The sequence below is a fragment of the Hyaena hyaena genome, unplaced genomic scaffold (assembly GCF_003009895.1).
Source record: "Hyaena hyaena isolate Hyena2069 unplaced genomic scaffold, ASM300989v1 scaffold_406, whole genome shotgun sequence".
Taxonomy (NCBI): Eukaryota; Metazoa; Chordata; class Mammalia; order Carnivora; family Hyaenidae; genus Hyaena; species Hyaena hyaena.
The window spans coordinates 619002-639804 of record NW_024081038.1 but is presented as its reverse complement, the minus strand read 5'-3'; the positions used below and the strand labels follow the sequence as shown (position 1 = coordinate 639804).

General features: G+C 47.9%; 2 protein-coding genes and 1 long non-coding RNA gene across 3 annotated transcripts in view; 2 read left to right on the top strand and 1 right to left on the bottom strand.

Annotated features, from left to right (window-relative positions):
• LOC120245131 overlaps positions 1 to 20803 on the bottom strand; it is a 46024-nt gene that overhangs the window by 1462 nt on the left and 23759 nt on the right. The gene's annotated exons all lie outside the window — the stretch shown is intronic.
• Positions 3627 to 7723, top strand: LOC120245130 (folate receptor beta-like). The gene is made up of 4 exons (XM_039252047.1): positions 3627 to 3815; positions 6188 to 6328; positions 6440 to 6575; positions 6716 to 7723. Exons 1-4 carry the CDS (start codon positions 3666 to 3668, stop codon positions 7000 to 7002), a joined length of 714 nt encoding a protein of 237 aa, XP_039107978.1. The 5' UTR covers positions 3627 to 3665; the 3' UTR covers positions 7003 to 7723.
• On the top strand, positions 12556 to 16665 carry LOC120245128 (folate receptor alpha-like). The gene is made up of 4 exons (XM_039252043.1): positions 12556 to 12762; positions 15612 to 15800; positions 15949 to 16084; positions 16234 to 16665. The coding sequence occupies exons 1-4, from the start codon at positions 12610 to 12612 to the stop codon at positions 16518 to 16520; spliced, it is 765 nt and encodes a 254-aa protein (XP_039107974.1). The 5' UTR covers positions 12556 to 12609; the 3' UTR covers positions 16521 to 16665.

Sequence of the window (20803 nt, the reverse complement as noted above, 5' to 3'; positions counted from 1 at the left end):
TGTTCTAACTGGGGTAGAGTAGTTCTCAATGTATGATGACTGGTGTGATTCTGTAATTTGTGTTTAGTAGGCTACAAAATGCTTTCATTTACACCTTCAACGTTCTCCTAAGAGAAGGAAAACAGATACATGTCCCAGTTTAGGGAATGAAGGTACCAAGACCAGCAGCACAGTGAAGATCTCAGGCTGGTTTGCAGGCTGGTTCAGGAGTGCTGCTGACCATGGTCTGGCAGTCAGCAGGGATGGAGCCCGGAGCGGGCACATGGGGTAAGGTGAGCATCTCATAACCAGACTCCGACCTTGTCATCATAGATGCACCGTGGCAGGACCACGTGCTGAGACCAAACTGAAACCACAGACCTTGCCACAGGAGAGGCACTCCACTAGTTGCATAAGTGATGACAGGATTTCAAGGTTTTCCCAAAATCATAATCATCAATACACATTATAAAAAAAAAACAAAAACAGGGTCAATACCATCTGTCTCCTTGCTAGCAACCAACTTTCCTGTCAGCAATAATGTCTGAGAAATAGACTAAGGGTCAAGAACTTTTGACTTGAAAAGATGAACTTTTCTTCCTTAACTTTTTTTTTTATTTTAATGTTTTATTTATTTCTAGGAGAGAGAGAGACAGCGTGAGCAGGGGAGGGTCAGAGAGAGAGGGAGTCACAGACTGAAACAGGCTCCAGGCTCTGAGCTGGCAGTCTTCCAGCCGCCCCTCTTCCTTAACTTTCTGTTTCTTAAAGATTTGGTTTTTGAGTCATCTCTACACCCAGCATGGGGCTCAAACTTACAACCCTGGGATCAAGAGTTACATGTTCCACTGACTGAGCCGGCCAAGTGCCTCCTTTCTTAACTTTTTTATAACGGTTAAAGAAAGGGTTTTTGCTATTGAGGGCATTTTAATTAATTTCAGACCATAGCAGGCATAAAGAAGTACTTGAAGGTTATGCTATCAGCTGTGACAGTAATACTCAAGTGTGTAGGTGCGGATAACTTGGCTTCATGAGGTTTTTGTTTGTTTTGTCAAAGGCATAAACATATATTAAGGGGCACATGGGTGGCTCAGTCAGATAAGTGTCTAAGTCTTGATTTCAGCTCAGGTCATGATCTCACGGTTGGGGAGATGGAGCCTCACCTCGGGTTCTGCACAGACAGCGTACACACTGCTTGGGATGCTCTCTCTCCTCTCTCTGTCCTTCCCCCACTTGTGTGGGCATGCACTCTGTTTCCTTCTCTCTCTCTCTCAAAATACATATATAGACTTAAAAAAGACCACACAAATGTATAGAGAAGCTACCCCAAAAAGGCAAAGTGTAGAACAGTATGCTCTCATTTGTGCACCAAAATGGAACCTGCCTTGAACAATGCAGGTGTCAGGAGTGCTGACACTCTCTACCTCACTGTACAGTTGAAAATCGGCATGTTAGGGGTGCTTGAGTGGCTCAGTTGGTTGGGCGTCCGACTTCGGCTCGGGTCATGATCTCACGGTTCTTGAGTTCGAGCCCCACATCAGGCTCTGAGCTAACAGCTCAGAGCCTGGAGCCTGCTTCAGATTCTGTATCTCCCTCTCTCTCTGCCCCTTTCCCACTCACGCTCTGTCTCTGTCTCTGTCTCTCTCTCAAAAATAAACATTTAAAAAAGAAAATAAAACCTGTATGAGACTTTTGACTCCCCTAAAACCTAACAACTAATAGCCTGCTGTTGACCAAAGCCTTTCCAGTAACATAAACAGTTGATTAACACATAATTTGTATGTTATGTGTACGGTATGCCATATTCATACAATAAGGTAAGCTAGAGAAAAGAAAACGTTATTAAGACAATGCATTTACAGTACTGTACTGTTTATCTGAAAAAATCTGTGTTTAAGTGGACCTGTGCAATTCAAACCCATGTTGTCCAAGGGGTCAACTGCATATGGCATAAATGCACAGAATTTCTCTGCTAGTATTACCCAGGGACCTAGGACTAATGGTGGCCTTGTGTTCACATTTCTACAAACACATCTATAGTATCCATAACTAATCCACAGCATTATTTTATAAACATCCTTGTTACTGAAATTTACATAACAGTACCAAATCAGATGCATCATTCTGTGTTTTATCTTTCCAGTAAACATTTAATATATTTATATTTATATATACACGAAAACATATACGTTATATTTCAATAAGGTATATATACTCACATGGTTCAAAAAATCAAAACAGCATAGAAAGATTTATAGAAGAAAGCCTCAGGGTACCTGGCTGGCTCCGTCAGAAGAGCATGTAACTCTTCATCTTGGGGTTGTAAGTTCGAGCCCCATGTTGGGTGTAGGGATTACTAAAAAAATAATAAACTTTAAAAAAAATTTTAAAATAGAAGGAAGTCTCATGCCTAATCCTGTGTCATGCCACCAAGTGACTACTTAAAACATTCTTCTACATTTCCAGAATTTTCTTATGCAAGCACATACCTTCTCCCTCTTCCTTGTTTACGCAAAAGATTGCATTCTATCAACACCTTTCTGCATCTTCCTTCTTTCACTTAACAATATACTTGGAGATTTTTCCATATTTGTATGCCAATAGCTTTCTCAATCTTTTATACCAGGTTAAGTCCCATTGGGTGGATCATAATTTATTTACCTGGCCTCTCACTGAAAAACAGTTGGGCTGTTTCCTAGACCAAGCCCGCCCACCCCTCCTGACTGAGATGCTCAAGAAGCAGTCCTGGTGGTTTTATAAAAGGGAGTGTATCTCCCAGGTGGGCTGAGGGCAGAGGTAAGGTCAGGCTTTGAAGGAAAGTGGGGAAGGAGGGGGGAGGAAAGGTGAAGATTTTCCCAGTTCTCCTGGGGTCTGGTTTGTCCGCTGAATTTTCCTCTGGTAGCTCCCACCACTCACTGCTCTGGCTCCATTCCCTCCTCCAAGTGCCTCACTGTTGGCCTTCCCCTAGTTCTAGGCCTGGATCCACCAGGGTAACTTCCCAAGACCCCTGTGTGGTGGGGACGGGTTGCTGAGGTATGAGAAACCTGCCTCTGACTCTCTGGGCCTGCACCCTCATGGCCCTCCACATTGCACCCCCAGCAGCCCTCAACTCCTGTGTCACCAGATCCAGGACTATAAGCAGTAACTGAAGGGCTCAGTGGCCTTTGGCTGGCCCTAGGGTCAGCATCCCTGTCTGCCCACTGGCAGTCTCCATGGGCCTGAACCTAGGCTGCCTTGGACTGGTGGGGGATGGGCCACAGGTACTCCTTCCTCTCACTCCCCACCCTCATCAGCAGACCACTTCCTGTGGTTTCTGTTGTGTAGATCTGAGAAGACTTGCTGAGATGGCAGGACCCTCAGACTGTGGATGAAATACCACCAGTGAAATAGGAAGGTTATGTCCAGAGAAGGGTGGTGGCTCCCACCAAGGTCATAGAGCAAGCTAGCGTTGGAGGGCCCTTGGAAGGGGGCTCTTGGGTCTTATCTTCTGGCCTAGACCTCTATATCTGCCTTGTTGTTGGGCTCAGGTAGGTGCTTTGGGGGATAAGCTGGGTGAGGAGGGCAGAAGATCTGGGCTTGGCAGGGAGACAAGAAACTCGGTGGAGAGTCTCATGGCTACTGCCTCTCTCTCAGGCTGTGTCCACCTCTGACTGGCTTTCTGGCAGGAACAGATAGACATGGCCTGACAGATGACACAGTTGCTGCTTCTGGTTTTGGTGGCTACCGTGTGGGATGCCCAGCCCGGGACTCCAGGGGCCAGGACAGACCTGCTCAACGTCTGCATGGATGCCAAGCATCACAAGACAAAGCTAGGCCCCAAGGACAAGCTGCATGACCAGGTGAGGATGGAGGTCGGGTCAAGGGTTGCGGAGAGAGCAGACCCTAAAAATAGAAGAAGTTGGGAAATGGGGAGATCAGCTTTGGAGAGAAATGGAGTCAAGAGGGTGGCTGAGGCAATCCCCAGAAGGCCACCCACTATGGGCTAAGTGCTTTCCTCAGGCCTTGTCAATGAATATGCCCAAAGGGCTTAATTGGTAGGTGGATGGTCTCTATTCACACAGATGAAGAAACAGGAAATGAGGCCTAGAGAGGGCACAGGTACATGTGGGAATTGAGAGAATAGTCACTAGCAGGGCTTAGGACAGAGTCAGGCAGTGCCTTTCCCAGCCTATGGAGCTCAAAGACAAGGTACAGAGGAGTCAGTTCCCTCAAGGTCATGATGCGGCAAACATGTATGAACAGTCCAGGTCCTCCACCCCTATTAAGTCCTGAAGAGACAGTGACAAATCAGATAATGCTAGGAAGACTTCCCAGGAAAGGTGCCATCAGCCTTGGCCTTGAAGATGAGTACAAGTTTTCCAGGAAGACAAAGGAGGAAAGGGCAGCCTAGCGGAGAACAGCTTGTGCATGGGTGGCAGGGTGACAGCACAGGCTGTGGCAAGCATAGTGAGACAAGAGCCAAGGACGCTGCCGCCCAAAGAGAAGGGGAGGTGAGAGTCCCCCCTTTATAGATAAAGCCCCCAAAGCTGCTCAGGGAACCTGAGCCTGAAGCTGAACTTCAGGCTCGTGAGAGATGATGGTACTTCATTCTTCCTGGTCTCCTCTCTGCTCCCCACAAACTCTCACGTTGCTAAGGGCCAGGGATGTTCCCAGGGAAGGGCGGCATAGACCCCGGGGCTGGAAGTGAAAGGTGGGAAGCCCAGAACCCCATGACTTCTGAGTCATTTCTGATGTATCATTTGCTTTGTGTGTGTGTGCATGCACTAAAATATGAGTGATATAATATATATATATAATAATATTATAATAATTAACTCCTGTGGAGGCAGAAACCACTGACTGTGGTGGGCAAGTCAGGAATGAGGTGAATGGATTCTTGCCGGGTATCTGAGAGCTGGGGAGCATCAGAGGAGGAGTGCGCATGAACTTAGGGAGGATCTGAAGCATGTTCTGTGTCAGCTGTGCTTGGGGTGGGCTGGGTTGCTGGAGAAGGGTAGGTTTGGTTCTACCCTTGTGCATTCACCTGAGTTTCTCCTGATTGCCCAGACCTGTCACATGTCCCCTGTCACTTGGCCCTGGGTGCTGGAGTTCATCTCAGAGATTTTAAACAATTGGCTCATAAATCACTCAGCACTGGAGGCCCAGCTTCGAACGATTTCTCCAGAGAAACCTTCACCACTTCCGCTGTTTTAACTGCCTTGAATTGACCTCTCTGGGATTGCCTCCCACATTGAGTCAGGTCCACACTGAGGTTCATGTGCAAGACATTGCCCCTCTGTTCCCCACTGCTTTCTGGACCTATCTGAAGTCCCCTAGGCTGGGATTCCAGACCAGAGGAGAGCCACATCAGCCCCTTTATCTCCACCCTTACCACAGTTTGGAGCCAGGCTTTTCTCCCCAATCCTGTCCTGAATTAAAATCTTGATCCCACCATTTCCCAGGGGTACAGCTTATGTAAACTCTGTCAAAGTTGAAGTAATGATGTTTTCACTAGATTGTTGAAAGGCATAAAGTACAAAAGCCTCAGGGACTTTGCACTTGTTTTCTGTGCCTACAATGATCTGTATCTTCCCCCTGCTGGGGACTAAAACCATAAGCTCTATAAGGGTAGAGATTTGATCTGTTTTGTTCACTGCTATATTCTCAGCACCTAGCACAATGACTGACTGATAGTAAGCATTCAGTTAATATTGGCTGGATACAGAATGAGTAATATAAATAACCCAAATCACATGAAATCACTTTGTAAAACTTTTAGAGCTGTAAAAATAATGTCTCCCCCAAACAGTGGTTCCCAGGCCTCCCATCTCCCCTGTTTTACTTTCTGTTAAAAGTTCCAGGGGTGCCTGGGTGGCTCAGTCAGTTAAGCGACCAACTTTAGCTCTGGTCATGATCTCACAGTTTGTGGGTTCGAGCCCCACATCGGGCTCTGTGCTGACAGCTAGCTCAGAGCCTGGAGCCTGCCTTCAGATTCTGTATCTCCCCCTATCTCTGACTCTCCCCTGCTCACGCTGTCTCTATCTCTCTCTCAAAAATAAATAAAACATTAAAAAAAAAAAAGTTTTGTTATAACTACACCAAGGCATAGAGGTGCCCTCCCCATCAAGTGTTCCTCTGGATGCCCTACCTGGGGCAGAGGGGCAGAATATGGAGGAGACAGCTGTGCACCCCCTGAAAAAAGAACGCCTGCTGCTCACTCAACACCTGCCAGGAGCTGCACCAGGACCCCTCCCTCCTGTATAACTTTAACCTGGACCACTGTGGCAAGATGGAGCCCGCCTGCAGGCGCCACTTCGTTCAGGACAACTGTCTGTATGAGTGCTCACCCAATCTGGGGCCCTGGATCCAGGAGGTACAGGCCTCTCCCTCACCCCAGCCCAGCAGGCTGCCATCCTGCCAGGTCAAGTCTGTGGCTGCCAGCACCCCTGGCTGAGAGGAGCCCTCCCTTCCCCCTCCCTCCTAGGTGAAGCAGAGCTGGCGCAAGGAACGCTTCCTGGATGTGCCCTTATGCAAAGAGGACTTTCAGCAATGGTGGGAAGACTGCCGCACCTCCCACACCTGTAAGAACAACTGGCACAGGGGCTGGAACTGGAGCTCAGGTGAGGGCCTGGGGGTGCGGAGATGCAGGTGGGGTCTGAGGGTCTGGGGTTGGGTGAGGATTTCCGGAGGGGGGGGTGGCCAGAAATGAGCTCTGAGCCCAGGGGCTGAATGTGTGTGTCCACCCTCTCTCCCCATGCAGGATTTAACAAGTGTCCGGCTGGAGCCACCTGCCGCACATTTGAGTCCTACTTTCCCTCGCCCGCAGCCCTGTGTGAGGGCATCTGGAGTCACTCCTACAAACTCAGCAACTACAGTCGAGGGAGCGGCCGCTGCATCCAGATGTGGTTTGACCCGGCCCAGGGCAACCCCAACGAGGAGGTGGCGAGGTTCTATGCCTTGGCCATGAGTGCTGGGACCCTGCCCCATGGGGTGGAGCTTCTCCTGCTCAGCCTGGTCCTGATGCTGCAACTCTGGCTCCTAGGCTGAGTCCCTCCCACTGCAGACATCTGTACATCTTCCTTGTCCGCACCCAGCCTGGGTGACCCAGCCTCAGCCCAGCTCAGCATTCTCAGATAAAGGGGCCTCCTAATGCCCTAGTAAGTGGTTCTTGATCCAAGACAGTTCATATGGGATTCCTCTGACAGCCTATTTTAATAGACAGAACCAGGTGTATCTTGTGTTTCATAAATAATTGGGAGATGACTTAATTGGGGGTGACAGGCCTCATTGCTTTATCATTCCTATTGAAAGGCCCAAAGAGGGACTGGGACTGGTTTGAAGTTCACCAGTAAGTAGGGGGTGGAAACTGACCCCTAAGTCTGAGGCTCTTATTCCTGCCTCAGGCTTCCCTCTCATGCCAAGTTCATCACTCCCACATCACAAGGGATGAGGGCATTGGTGGAAAGAGACTGACAGACGAGTCATTAGGCTCCTGGTGGAAAATAAAAGTTTCTTGCCCCTTCCTTCCCACTGTAGATGTAGACTAGGGTGGAGATATTGATGGTGGTAGTGGGTGGGGAATGCCAATGAAGAGCAAGTGCATTGCTTCCCTTTCTTAAAAGGACAATTAGTGCTGCACTGAGTAATCTGCGTGGCAAAATGTCATACTTGAATTCCAGAAAACGGATTGCTGATTCAAGAAGCATATGCATTCGGGTGCCTGGGTAGTTCAGTTGGTTAAGCATCTGACTTGGCTTCAGGTCATGATCTCATGGTTCATGGGTTCGAGCCCCGCGTCTGGGTCTGTGCTGACAGCTCAGAGCCTGGAGCCTACTTCTCCCTCTCCCTCTGCCCCTCCCCAGCTTGCGCTCCGTCTCTCTCTCATAAATAAACATTAAAAACAATTAAAAACAAAAAGTAAAACAAAAATGTCTTACTACGTGACAGCCCCTCACCAGTGCTTTAATGCTTTCCCATGGTATCTGTTGGAAAAACTAAGCTTCGATGGCATAGAAAATCCTGCCGTCTGCCCCAGTTTAGAGCTCACTCCTGTCAATCTGTGCCCCTTCCATACCATTCACACTTTTTACTTTGTGCCTTTCTCTGGCAATTCTCTTTCTGTGTTCCTGGAGTGTTCCTTTGTCCTCTGTGGGCTGGCTCCTCACAGACTCTCAGATTTCAACCTACAATTCCCCACTAACATGACTTCTGACCACTCTACCGAAAGAAGGCATCCAGGCACTTTCTTATCACATTGCTCAGGTCCCTTTGTACAAACACCTGCCTACTGTGTTTATCATCTGCTATTCCCCAACAACACATGCACTCACAAGTGGGAGCCCAGGGAGGTTAGAAGAGGCTTCAGGAGGAGTAATGTTTGCCAAGCAGAAAACAGAGGTAGGAATGGCGTTGTATGGATAGGGTTCAGCAAGTACAAAGGCTTGGCAGGACTAAAGCACAAGCAGAAATTTCTAGGTGGCTGAAATAGAAGTTTAGAGGGCAAGGGCAGGAACTGAGGCCAGAGGAGAACCTTTGGATTTGCGAGCCTTAGGCTGATGCCCTGAGGGCCTCTTACAAAGTTTCTCTGTCTTTCTTTGTGAAAGAATCTGGCTTAGAATGGGACTCAGATCTGAATCCTAGTCCTACTTTGCTGCCTGGGAACCACAGTTTCCACAGCTGACGGGCTGGCACCCAGGAAAAGCTCCAGTTTCTCCCACCCCCACTCCCTGCAGCCCAGGGCCTCTACCTGTGCAGGTCAGACACCTTCCTGTTATCTCTGTCTGGTCACAGGGCAGCCTACAGATTGAGTTCTACAAGGATGCTGAGGGCTCACCTTGCTGATATTAAGCTTCCGGTGGCTGCTTCACCGCACCCCCCCCCCCACCCCCCCGCACTCCCGCACTGGTCAGACAGCCCAGCACCCAGATCCCAGGTTCAGAACCAGGCTTGAGGCTCAACAAGGGCAGGTACTCCTCACAGATCAGAACCCCACCCCCAATCACCTCCCAGTGGCTGGTTACTTCTGAAGCCATCAGGGCCCAGGGCCTTACTCCCCTGTGGAGGGGCCACAAAGCCCAGTTAATGATCAGTCCCCAGGGCAGGGGTGGAGGGTGCAGACAGGGACAAGTCCAATCTGAAAGAGCTCCCACCTTAAGACATTCCTAGATCTCCAGTCATTCTTCCCCAATCAGGAGAAGGCTGCCGGGTCCTATAAAGCCAGAAGAGAGGTCTGAAGGGTCCAGTGGCACCTTATCTGCTGAGGTCTTCAGAGGGCTGAACCCTCCCTGCTCATTACAGGATTCAAGTAAGGATCACTGAGGGAGAGGGCATGAGCTGGGGGTCTCCCGGAAGTCCACTTCTTTGCAGACCTTTTAGGGCTTGGCTGCTCCCCCAGCAATCCCACCTCCTTCCTGTTCCATGGGGCCAGACCTGTGGCCTTCCTCAGGGTACTGAGGCCCCATCTTCCTTAAATTTCTATTGCCATCCATAGACTGATGGCTCCCACATCTGCATCCAACCTAGACCTTTCCTCTAGGCTTTCATCTCTATAACCACTTCTCCCTGGGTTGCACCCAGGCGCTGTGACAAAACAGAGCTTGGTAATTCCTCTTGCCCAAATTTGCTCCTCTACTCTTCCCTTTCCCCATCAGTGTTACCACCATGATAAAAGGAAGGCTTCTGTCCTTGGCTCGGGGGAGAGAGGTGGGAGGTGTCAACATGAGACCAGACTCTGACAATGCCACAGTAGATGGGGCACCTGTGTGGGTAAGATGTAGGGGGGCAGGGGAGTGGAGAGAGGAGGGCTGGGGCCTGGGGTTCTAGGCATCTGAATATCTGATTTTGCAGCTGGCGGTGGGCAATGTCTGGGGCTGATGAATTTGGAGGAGTTGCTGGATCTATAAGTTGGGGACTGGAGAGTTCTGTTCTCTCTACAGCTGGCTGGGAGCTTGGAAGCCTGCACTGCAGCCCTTGCCCTGCAATTGGTTCTATCCTGATTCTTTGGGTCTCATTCTCTTCTGTATAACAAAGACGAGGATGGAAGTGGATTAGATTATTTTAAAGGACCCAGCAACTCAGGCTGTAAGGTTCTATCAGACCTGAGTTTGGGGGGAGAAAATGGGGTAAGTGGGGCTGGGGACTGGCCTTAGGCCTGCACTATTAATCCACCCACCTCCTGTGGCAGCCTGGCAAGTGCCCACAATAATTAACATGCAAGAATTAACTGCTGAGTGGCCTTCGCCCGATCCCTGGCTCCACTCCTGGGCCACATTCCCTGCTGCCTGACCTACTGCCCGTCTCCTAGGCCACTAAACCACGGCTGTGCCCCGGAGTAAGACAAGGGGGACTGTACAGCAGAGCAGAGGCCTGAGCCAGACCAGGAACCACTTCCTCTCCCAGGTACGCCACTCCCCACCCCTTTAGTAGAGGCAACACACCCCACTGTGCTCCCAGCATGTGCTAAAGAATTTGCTGCACCGGGAGGGTCTGCTTTGCCTAAATCCTAGAGAATCCAGAAGTGGAAGCTAACGACCCAGAGCAGAGCAGGGCCTGCCCAAGGCTAAAACCACAAGTTGGTGTCTATCACCAAACTAGAAGCAATGGACTTGTACCTTTCAGCACAGTGCTGGGTTTTTAGCGCTTCACATCTGGAGCCCTGAGTTGTGTGTGTCAGGGTGATGGTGGTTGGTAGGGGCGTACCTCCAGCAGCGTCTGAAGCTGAGACTAGGAATGTGGGGAGCAGCCTGCAGCACGATACAGGTTGCATGGAGAAAGAGAGCTCTGGCTCTAGACAGCAACCACCACAGCAAGAAAAACTACTGACCGACCAAGTGGGGCCCACGAGTCCTGGGGAAGGGCCTCCTCAGCCTCCACCCAGGCCTCCCTTGTACTCCCCATTAGCTGCCTCCTTGAGAGCTCCAGCGCAGCGTAGGTGCAAGGGAAAAAGCTGAAGGAGCTCTAGAATCGAAGGGCCTGTATCAAACTTGGGGGGTCCTGTTATGGGAGGTGGGGCACATCAGTGCCAACTGGTTCCACAATCCAGGCCCAGCTGACTGTCTTTCATTAGGGTTTTCTTTTCTTTTTTTTTTTTTTTAAATATTTTTTATTTATTTCTAGGAGAGAGAGAGAGACAGCCTGAGCAGGGGAAGGTCAGAGAGAGAGGGAGACACAGACTCTGAAACAGTCTCCAGGCTCTGAGCTGGCAGTCAGCACAGAGCCCGACACAGGGCTCGAATCCACGAACCGCGAGATCATGACCTAAGCAAAAGTCAGACGCTTAACCGACTAAGCCACCCAGGCGCCCCTCATTGGGGTTTTCTCCCCTACAATTAGTGCTCAGATGAGGACACTAAAGCACAAGATAATTTGAGTTATTTACCCTCAAGGTCAAGCCAGAGGTGGTGTGTTAGGGCTGAGACCTGTGCTCTAAACTGCTAAACTGCGGTTTCCCCCAAGGAACCTGATCCAAAGAGTCACCTGGTGCTCCCAAGACTATAGATTTGTCTTGTGACAAATCTAATGTGACAAACCTAATGACTCAATCAGTGAGTGATTGGGTCATTAAAAAAATGATTGGGTCCTGGAATGAATGAATTACCAAGTGGAGAATGAATGAACGCTGGAATAAATAGAGTAGCAGAATATTGGATTGTGGAAAGGTGAGGGGTGAGGAGGAGAGGTGGGAGTTCAATTTCAGGTTCCCCAAGCCCTGCTGGGCAGTCAGCCTGGAGGCCACCCAGCTCAAGTCCCATCCAGGAGGCCACAGGATGGGGATGGGGGGGTAGGGGGTGAGGGGTGGGCAATGTGGAGACAAGGCACTTTGAGCAGAGGGGTGATAGGAGGGGTGAAGGAACAGTCAGTTCCCTCCCAAGGTTCAGTGTCCAAACTTAGAGGATTGAGGTGCTACCAAGACCAACGGGAGGCCAGCTTTGTGGTCAGGGGGCAGGAGCCTCCCCAGGGCCCAGGAGGCTGTCCAGCCAGCTGCTCACAGCCCTCTGTGCCCTGGAAAATTCCCTGCCTCACAGGATCTCTGGGAGGGGCCAAATGATGAGGCTGGGAAGGGCTGGAACCACGGGTGGGTTTTGTTCTGTTTTGTTTTAAACATAGGTCTGCGGCTTATCTGGAGCTCTAAAACTGAGATTATTGTCAAAATTTGCACAAAGTCATTTGGTGTCAAAATCTGACTTGAAAATTAATGTGAGGTTATTATAGTTGTTATTTCTCCCACCAGTGTAACTATTTCAGCACAGAATGTGTGCTTGACTTTTGAGTACATGTAAACTGTATTACCTTTTACAAAATCCTAAATACTTTACATTGGGAAGCACTTGCCTCCAAGGATTTCAAGCAAAGGACTGTGGACCTATGGCCATCTCCTGGCTATTTCTGCATTTTGCCCTAACCCCTCCCTTAGTTTCATCATTTGATCCTCCTGTCCACCTGGAGACGTAAATAGTGACACAGCAAGGACTGTCCCACAGGGTGGTGTCTGATCCCACCCCTTCCTGAGGCTAAGAACACAGGGGTAGGGGTGGGGCGTGACCTGGCCCAGGCTTCTTGGAGGCTCCACCCACCTGTGCTATTTCCACACACCTGGAGTCCCCACCTCCTCTTTTCTTGGTGCCACTAACCACAGGTCTTCCTTCAGCCACTAACATGGCCCAGCTGGTGACAACAGAGCTGCTGCTCCTTCTGGTGGGGGTGACTGCAGTGTGGGCAGCCCAGCCCAGGACTGAGCTTCTCAACGTCTGTATGGACGCCAAGCACCACAAGGAAAAGCCAAGCCCGGAGGACGAGCTGCATAAGCAGGTGGGCAGAGGGGTGGTCTGCAGTGGGGAGGCGCTAACCCAGGAAGAGGACAGCGGGATATGGATGTGTCAAACCCTGTCAGAGGCTGGCTCTGGCAGGTCCAGGGGTCCCTGACGGATGGATGGTGTCGGCAAGAGAGAGAGTGAGAGAGCCCCAAGATTCTTTCTGATCACCAGGCAGGCATCTCTGCTCTGACTGGGGCTCAACTTTATTTTATCATTAAGTGTTTGGGGGACTGGGGGACTGCACAGAAGCAGCATTTGCCTTAGACAATGATTTCTGATAACAAACTTCTTTGATATGTAAGAATTTCCCAGAACGTAGATTTGTAGAAGACTCATGCATAACGTTTACAACAGTGATTGAGGTAGGGGATTTAGATGCTTATCCTATGGGGAAGGAAGGCATCTTTAGCATACCAGACAAAGTTTTTAGCATAAAAAGGGTGAAGTTACTTCTTTGTGGGCAGGGGTCAAAATAGCTTGTTTGTTTAAGGTGGAAGTATCAAGAAAAACAGGTCTTTCAGGGAACACTTTTGCTCTCATAATCACAAAAGAAGTTCCTCAATAGGTTCCTTCACAGGGAGCAATCAGCATATACAAGGACAGAAAATGCTTCAAGCAGAAACAAATGGGTGGGGGTGGATATTTGCTCTTAACTCTAAATTAGCCTCTTTGTCTCAGGGCCAGACTCAAGCCCTTTTTATTATGTTAAGTCTTGGATCTGCAAGGCCCTTAGGAAGAGCCTCTTAACAATCATCCACAATGTTTTCATCTTTGGAAAAGGTAGGGACATGCCTTTCCTTACGAGCAATCTGTGTGGGGAATATCGGTCTGATCTGGAATATTGTGAGGCCTAGTCAATACCAGCAGCGTCATTTCCAACATGAGCCAGTAGTAGCAGAAAGAGATACCAGTTTTCATTTCTCATGGCAGGAGCTGTACAAACGCTACCATATCCTTGCTGGGACTGTCATTCAGCGAGGCCAGAGCGGCTCCCGGCAAAACACCTTCCATGGTGGAGGCAGGAAGGCCGTCTGAGACATCCTGAGTTTGCACTGACATGGGCGACTAGTGGCTTACCACATACTATGTGCCCAGTGTTGCCAGTTGAATGCCAGCAGCTCAGCTTCTTGGTTGTTGGGTTTCTGCGTTACACAGATCAGGAAGCACATCCAGAGAGGAGCCTGGGAAATAACACGGGAGGGACCCATCCCAGGGGCTGATTTTGATCTCAGAGTTTAGACAGGAACTGATCCCCTCCAAGAATCTGAGAGCGGCAAGTGCACACAGCACATTGTGGCTTCTTTCTCGCCAGCCCCAAACAACTCAGGCAAAGTAGATTTCTCACAGACTTGAGGCTGGGTATGAGGCACGTTGATTCATCCATCTAGCAAACATTTCCACTGGCTCTTGACCTTTTTAGTGGACCCAAGGTCTCTTTTCTATGAAAAGTATTTTATCACAACCCGTTTAATATCATGAACCTGTCTAAGCATTAAAAAAAAATCCAATGATGCCATAACTATAAAGAAAACACAAAAGGGAAATCACTTGCAAAATGCATTCCAATACGTAAATGTTCATTTTGACCTCAGTAGCAGATAATGATCATAGTCCTCAGTGCTTGCTCAGAATCACTGAGCCTGCAGCTAAGTGATGGTGTAACTTGCATATTTTGAGCAGCCGTGATTTTTAAAAAGTTTTTGTTTTTGAAAATTTATTTCTGAGAGAGAGAGAGACAGCCTGAGCAGGGGAGGATCAGAGAAAGAGGGAGACACAGAATCTGAAGCAGGCTCCAGGCTCTGAGCTAGCTGTCAGCACAGAGCCTGATGCAGGGCTCGAACCCATGAACCGTGAGATCATGACCTGAGCCATAGTCGGATGCTTAAGCGACTGAGCCCCCCAGGCACCCCTGAGCAGCCGTGATTTTAACTTCTTCAGCCTATATGTTTTTAAAGTGCGTGCTTTTTTTTTGTTTTATTGTGTTTTTTTAAGCTTTTTAAAAATGTTAATTTATTTTTGAGAGAGACAGACAGAGACAAAGAGAGAGAGCATGAGCAGGGAAGGCACAGAAAGAGAGGGAGACACAGAATCCAAAGCAGGTTCTGCACCGCCAGCATGTAGAGCCTGACATGGGGCTCGAACTCACAAACCGCGAGATCCTGACCTGAGCCAAAGTGAGTCACTTAACCAACTGAACCACCCAGGCACCCCTAAAGTGCACATTTTAATATTTTGCTTTTAAACTGAATTCTAAGGTATGGGTTTTCATTCATTCACTGTTTTGAGTGTTTATGTAATTAGATCTATTCTGAGGTTCCAGTTTATTTAACTTGCTTCCTCACTTCTAGGTCTTTGTCACCTTCCTTGTCTGACCAGTCTAGAAACCTGCACTTCCCCATCCCTCTTCCCTGCTGAATCTCTTTCCAAAGCAGTTGTTCTGGGATAAGTGTTCATTGTTATGTCTCTACCTTCTGGGTTAGAGTAAGTAGGCACTCAATAGAGATTTGAATTAATGAATTTTATAATGGCTGCACTTCCCCCAAAGAGGGTCCCCCAATGGCAAGTATTTCTGAAAGACTGACTGTGTCAGGGGATGAAAGAGGGAGGAGCCTGGGTGGCTGAGTCAGTTAAGCATGAGACTCTTGATTTCAGCTCAGGTCATGATCTCACAGCACAGAGCCTGCTTGGGATTCTCTCTTTCTCCCCCCCCCCCCCAATAAATAAACATTAAAAAAAATAAGTAAAATACAAATTTTAAAAAAGACTGAAAGGGGAGAGGTTTCACATGGGGATACTGTGGCTGTGCCAGGCATGGCAGTTAGCCCCCGTGTCTCCCCCACCCAGTGCAGCCCCTGGAAGAAGAATTCCTGCTGCTCTGCCAACACCAGCCGGGAAGCCCATAAGGACATTTCCTACCTGTACAGATTCAACTGGGACCACTGCGGACAGATGGCACCCGCCTGCAAACAGCACTTCATCCAGGACACCTGCCTCTATGAGTGCTCCCCCAACCTGGGGCCCTGGATCCAGCAGGTATGAGTGTCCTCCCCTGGACCCCCAACTGTGCCGAGGAGCTAAGCTTTCCAAACTCCTCTTGCTGCCTCTCCAGCTCTGACTCTCTTCAGGGCTGAGCCGCTGAGAACCTTGAACCTGAGCCTTTTCCTCTACTCACCTTTCCTAGGTGAACCAGAGCTGGCGCAAAGAGCGCATCCTGAACGTGCCCCTGTGCAAGGAGGACTGTCAGCAATGGTGGGAGGACTGTCGCACGTCCTACACCTGCAAGAGCAACTGGCACAAGGGCTGGAACTGGAGCTCAGGTGAGGGCCTGGGCATGGCAGGGAGGGAGAGATCTGGAGGCAGAGGTGTGGGATGTGGAGCTGGTATATGAATATTTGGGGCTATGGGATTGGTAGAAACAAAGTTCGTTCTGGGCCCAGTGGCTAAAGGTCTTCCATCTTCCTTGCAGGGTATAATCAGTGCCCAGTGGGAGCTGACTGCCATCCCTTCCATTCCTATTTCCCCACACCTGCTGCTCTGTGCAGTGAAATCTGGAGTCACTCCTACCAACTCAGCAACGATAGCCGAGGGAGCGGCCGCTGCATCCAGATGTGGTTCGACCCGGCCCAGGGCAACCCCAATGAGGAGGTGGCGAGGTTCTATGCCTTGGCCATGAGTGCTGGGACCCTGCCTCATGGGGTGGAGCCTCTCCTGCTCAGCCTGGTCCCAATGCTGCAACTCTGGTTGCTTAGCTGAGCTCCCTTCACCTTGCAATACCTGCAAAGCCCTCCCCTGTTCAGCCCCATAGCTCCCAACTATTCACTTCCTGTTCCTTGGATGGGGATGGGGCTCTAATTGACGGCATTTGAATAAACCAGACACTCAACATGTATTAAGTGAATTATTTGGGTGTGAATGGGAATGTGACTTTTGCTTTCTGGTTCACACTGATTGAAACCATTAGACTTTGTCAGTTCCCAGTTCTGAAACTTACTATGAACTTTCTAGATGTTTAATTGCTCTTATAACCTAGGACATATTCATAGCTCTCAATTTCATTTTTTGCCACAACTCTAATCTAGAGCCAGGCCCAGGGTTTTAGAACTTGAATTGGACCTAACACCACCACACCCCCACCCTGCCCCAGGGTTGACTATTCTGCTCGGTGCTTGGTGCTCAGCTCTCCAATAGAAGAGAGAGGAATGGCTGTACCTGCCATGTTCTGGATGGATAACTGGGTAGAGGTTAGTCATCTGCCATACCTGGCAAGAGCCATTCCTCACTAACAGCTAACACCCACAAAGCACTATCTACCAGGAACTATCCTAAATGCTTTACATTTATTTCTATAGGGTATAAACACCGTTGTGTGCCTTGTATATCTATGGAAACAGCCACATAAATTAAGAAACATGGCTAAAACTGTCCCCTGCATAAAGCTGGGATTCTAACTCTGGCAATCTGACACTTGAGGACAAACTCTTTCCCCTGCTGAGTGGGTAAATGTGTGTAACTTGAAGGGATAATGGACTTCATGTTTAACCAGAGTTGCTGGGCTTGAGCTGGTCTCAGAGCCAGGAATAGAACCCAAACCTAGCTCCTGGATCAGGTTCCAAACCAACAATTTGACAGATGTTTAGGCAGTGTTTTCACATTAAGTATAGTTTGTAGCAGTTATATTAAGCTAAGTTATGTTACAGAAACATCTCAAACATCTCCCTGGCACAACTAACATTTCTTATTCAAGCTACAGTGTTTAATGTGAGCTATCCCGGGTTGGGGGTGGGGTGGGGGGATTTCTGCATGGCACTCGAATTCCCAGGGTTGAGGGAGGCTCCGTCTCATGGCACACTTCCACAGGACAGGAATAGGAAGCTTGGTGAATTCCATACAGGCTTTTAAACCTTCCACCCATCACTAATTCTGATGACTAATGTCCAGGAGGCCTGGAAAATAATGCTAACAAGTTCTTGGAAGGAGAGGAGGATCAGAATATTTGTCAAAAGAGCTACCAACTTGTAATGTCATGGTCAGTTTATGTTTCTGTCACAGTCATGGTTACAAATTTAATTTTTCAGCTCAATTCAGGTAAGAAGGAGAACCAGTCCTTTGAACCCTATGCAAAGAACTAAGTTAACATGAAAAATGGAGCATTCCACTGGCCACCATCCTAGGCAGTCTTGCAAACAAGGCCAACTGAGGTATTACATTTAATGCAGAACCAAAGATACTAGTTACAAATGCAACTTCTATATAGATGCATTAGAATGAGTGAAATTTGGGGCACCTGCGTGGCTCAGTCGGTTGAGCATCTGACTTCAGCTCAGGTCATGCTCTCACGGCACATTAGTTTAAGATCTGCACTGGGCTCACTGGTGTCAGCACAGAGCCCGCTGCAGATCTTCTGTCCCCCTCTCTGTTCCTTCACTGCTTGTGCTCTCTCTTAAAAATAAACACATCTTTAAAAAAGAATGAGTGAAATTTAAGATCAGTATCACCCTGAAGCCAACATGGCTTATTAAAGGTTTATTGTGCTGCTTCTGAACAATTTATAAGAATATTTGTCTGAGGGGCACCTGGGTGGCCTAGTCGGTTAAGTGTCCGACTTCGGCTCAGGTCATGAACTCACGGTTCATGGGTTTGAGCCCCATGTCGGGCTCTGTGCTGACACCCAGTTCAGAGCCTGGAGGCTGCTTCAGATTCTGTATCTCTCTCTCTCTCTGACCCTCCCATGCTCACGCTGTCTCTCTCAGAAATAAATAAAAACATAAAAAAATAAAAAATGTTAAAAAAAGAATACTTGTCTGAGTCCCAATTTCTGGAGTTGCCATTCTGGAGTTCTGAGGAGTCATTAGCTTGCAGAATGTATTAATAATTTTCCATATTAAGATCTCAGCAGTGGTACTGGCATAAGGATTGCCATAGAGATTAATGGATCAGAACTGAGAGCCCAGAAATAAATCCTTATATTTATATTAAATTGATATTTGACAAAGGTGCTAAGGCAATTCATTGGAGGAAAGGATAGCGTGTTCAACAAATGTGACAGTTGAATATCCACACACAAAAAGGTGAACTTACAGTATGACCTTCAACTCATACCATATACAGAACATAACTCAAAAGGACCATAGACTTAATGTTTTTTGGTTTTGTTTTTTAATTTCTGAGAGAGAGACAGATAGCATGAGCAGGGGAGGGTCAGAGAGAGAGGGAGATACAGAATCTGAAGCCGCCTCCACGCTCTGAGCTAGCTGTCAGCACAGAGCCCGACGTGGGGCTCAAACCCACGAATCGTGAGATCATAACCTGAGCTGAAGTTGGACACCCAACCGACTGAGCCACCCAGGCGCCCCTAAAAGGATCACAGACTTAAATGTGACAGCTAAGGGGCACCTGGATGGCTTAGTCGGTGAAGTGTCTGACTTCAGCTCGGGTCATGATCTGGCAATTAGTGAGTTTGAGGTCTGCATTGGGCTCTGTGCTGCCAGGTCAGAGCCAGGAGCCTGCTTTCGATTCTATGTCTCCCTCTTTCTCTGTCTCTCAAAAATAAACATTAAAAACAATTTTTTTTAATGTGACAGCTAAAACAAAATTTCTAGAAGGAAACAGGAGAATACTTAACAGACTTTGTGTTAGGCAAAGATTTCTTAGATTAAAACTTCTACTAGGGCACCTGGCTGGCTTAGTCAGTGGAGCATGCAACTGTTGATCTCAGGGTTGTGCGTTCAAGCCTCAGGCTGGGTGCAGAGACTACTTTAAAAAAAAACAAAAAACTAAAAAAAAAAAAAAAGCTGCTATCTATTCTACAGATAGACTATGTATTTTTTTCATTTCATTTCCTTTTTTTTTTTTTTTTTTTTTTAAGATGGACTGTGTTCTGTTGGACCAGAAACAGTCTATGACTGAAAAAACTGATAAACTGGATATCATCAAAATTCCAAGACCTCTGCACTTCAAAATATACCATCAAGAAAAGTAGGGCACCTGGGTGGCTCAGTCAGTTGAGCGTCCAACTTTGGCTCAGGTCATGATCTCATGGCTTGTGAGTTTGAGCCCTGCGTTGGGCTCTGTGCTAACAGCTCAGAGCCTGGATCCTGCTTCAGAGTCTGTGTCTCCCTCTCTCTCTGCCCCTCCCTCACTTGCTCGCTCGCTCTCTCTCAAAAATAAACATTAAAATAAATTTTAAGAAAATTAAAAGACAAGTTACAGATTAGAGAAAATATCTGGAAAACACATATCTGATAAAGGATTTGTATCCGTAATATATAAATAATGCTTACAGCTTAATAGTTAGAAAGCAAACAACTCAATCAAATAATGGGCAAAAGAAATAAACAGACACTTCATCAAAGAAGTTACACAAATGGCTAACAAGAATGTGAAAATATGCTTGATACCATTCATTAGTCATTAGAAAAATGCAAATTAAAACCACAATAAGATACCATTTCATATCCTTTAGAATGTCTATAATAAAAAAAACCAGGCAATAACAAATATTGGCAAGGATGTGGAGAAATTGGAACCTGATACACTACTGAAAGAAATATAAAATGGTACTGGTCTTTTGGAAAACAACGTGGCAATTTCAAAAACAGTTACATGTAAGACTGCCTTACAGCTCAGCAATTCCACTTCTTTTTTTTTTTTTAATATTTTTATTTATTTCTAGGAGAGAGAGAGAGACAGTGTGATCAGGGGAGGGTCAGAGAGAGAGGGAGATACAGACTCTGAAATAGGCTCCAGGCTCCGAGCTGGCAGTCAGCACAGAGCCCGACGCGGGGCTCGAACCCACGGACCGCGAGATCATGACCTAAGCGAAAGTCGGACGCTTAACCGACTAAGCCACCCAGGCGCCCCTCAGCAATTCCAATTCTAAGCATCTACCCAAGAGAAGTGAAAATATATATCCACATAAACACTTGTATGTGAATGTTCATAGAAGCATTATTCAGAGGGGTGTCTGGGTGGTTCAGTCGGCTGAACGTCCAACTCTTGATTTCAGCAGGGTCATTATCTCACAGTTGATGTGTTTG

Bases quoted from the DNA above. Each gene is read 5' to 3' on its own strand.
- LOC120245130 (XM_039252047.1), top strand. From the start codon at position 3,666: ATGACACAGTTGCTGCTTCTGGTTTTGGTGGCTACCGTGTGGGATGCC. The intron at 3,816-6,187 runs GTGAGGATGGAG...AACACCTGCCAG, and splicing joins AGGACAAGCTGCATGACCAG to GAGCTGCACCAGGACCCCTC. The intron at 6,576-6,715 runs GTGAGGGCCTGG...CTCCCCATGCAG, and splicing joins GGGCTGGAACTGGAGCTCAG to GATTTAACAAGTGTCCGGCT.
- LOC120245128 (XM_039252043.1), top strand. From the start codon at position 12,610: ATGGCCCAGCTGGTGACAACAGAGCTGCTGCTCCTTCTGGTGGGGGTG. The intron at 12,763-15,611 runs GTGGGCAGAGGG...TCCCCCACCCAG, and splicing joins AGGACGAGCTGCATAAGCAG to TGCAGCCCCTGGAAGAAGAA. The intron at 15,801-15,948 runs GTATGAGTGTCC...CACCTTTCCTAG, and splicing joins TGGGGCCCTGGATCCAGCAG to GTGAACCAGAGCTGGCGCAA.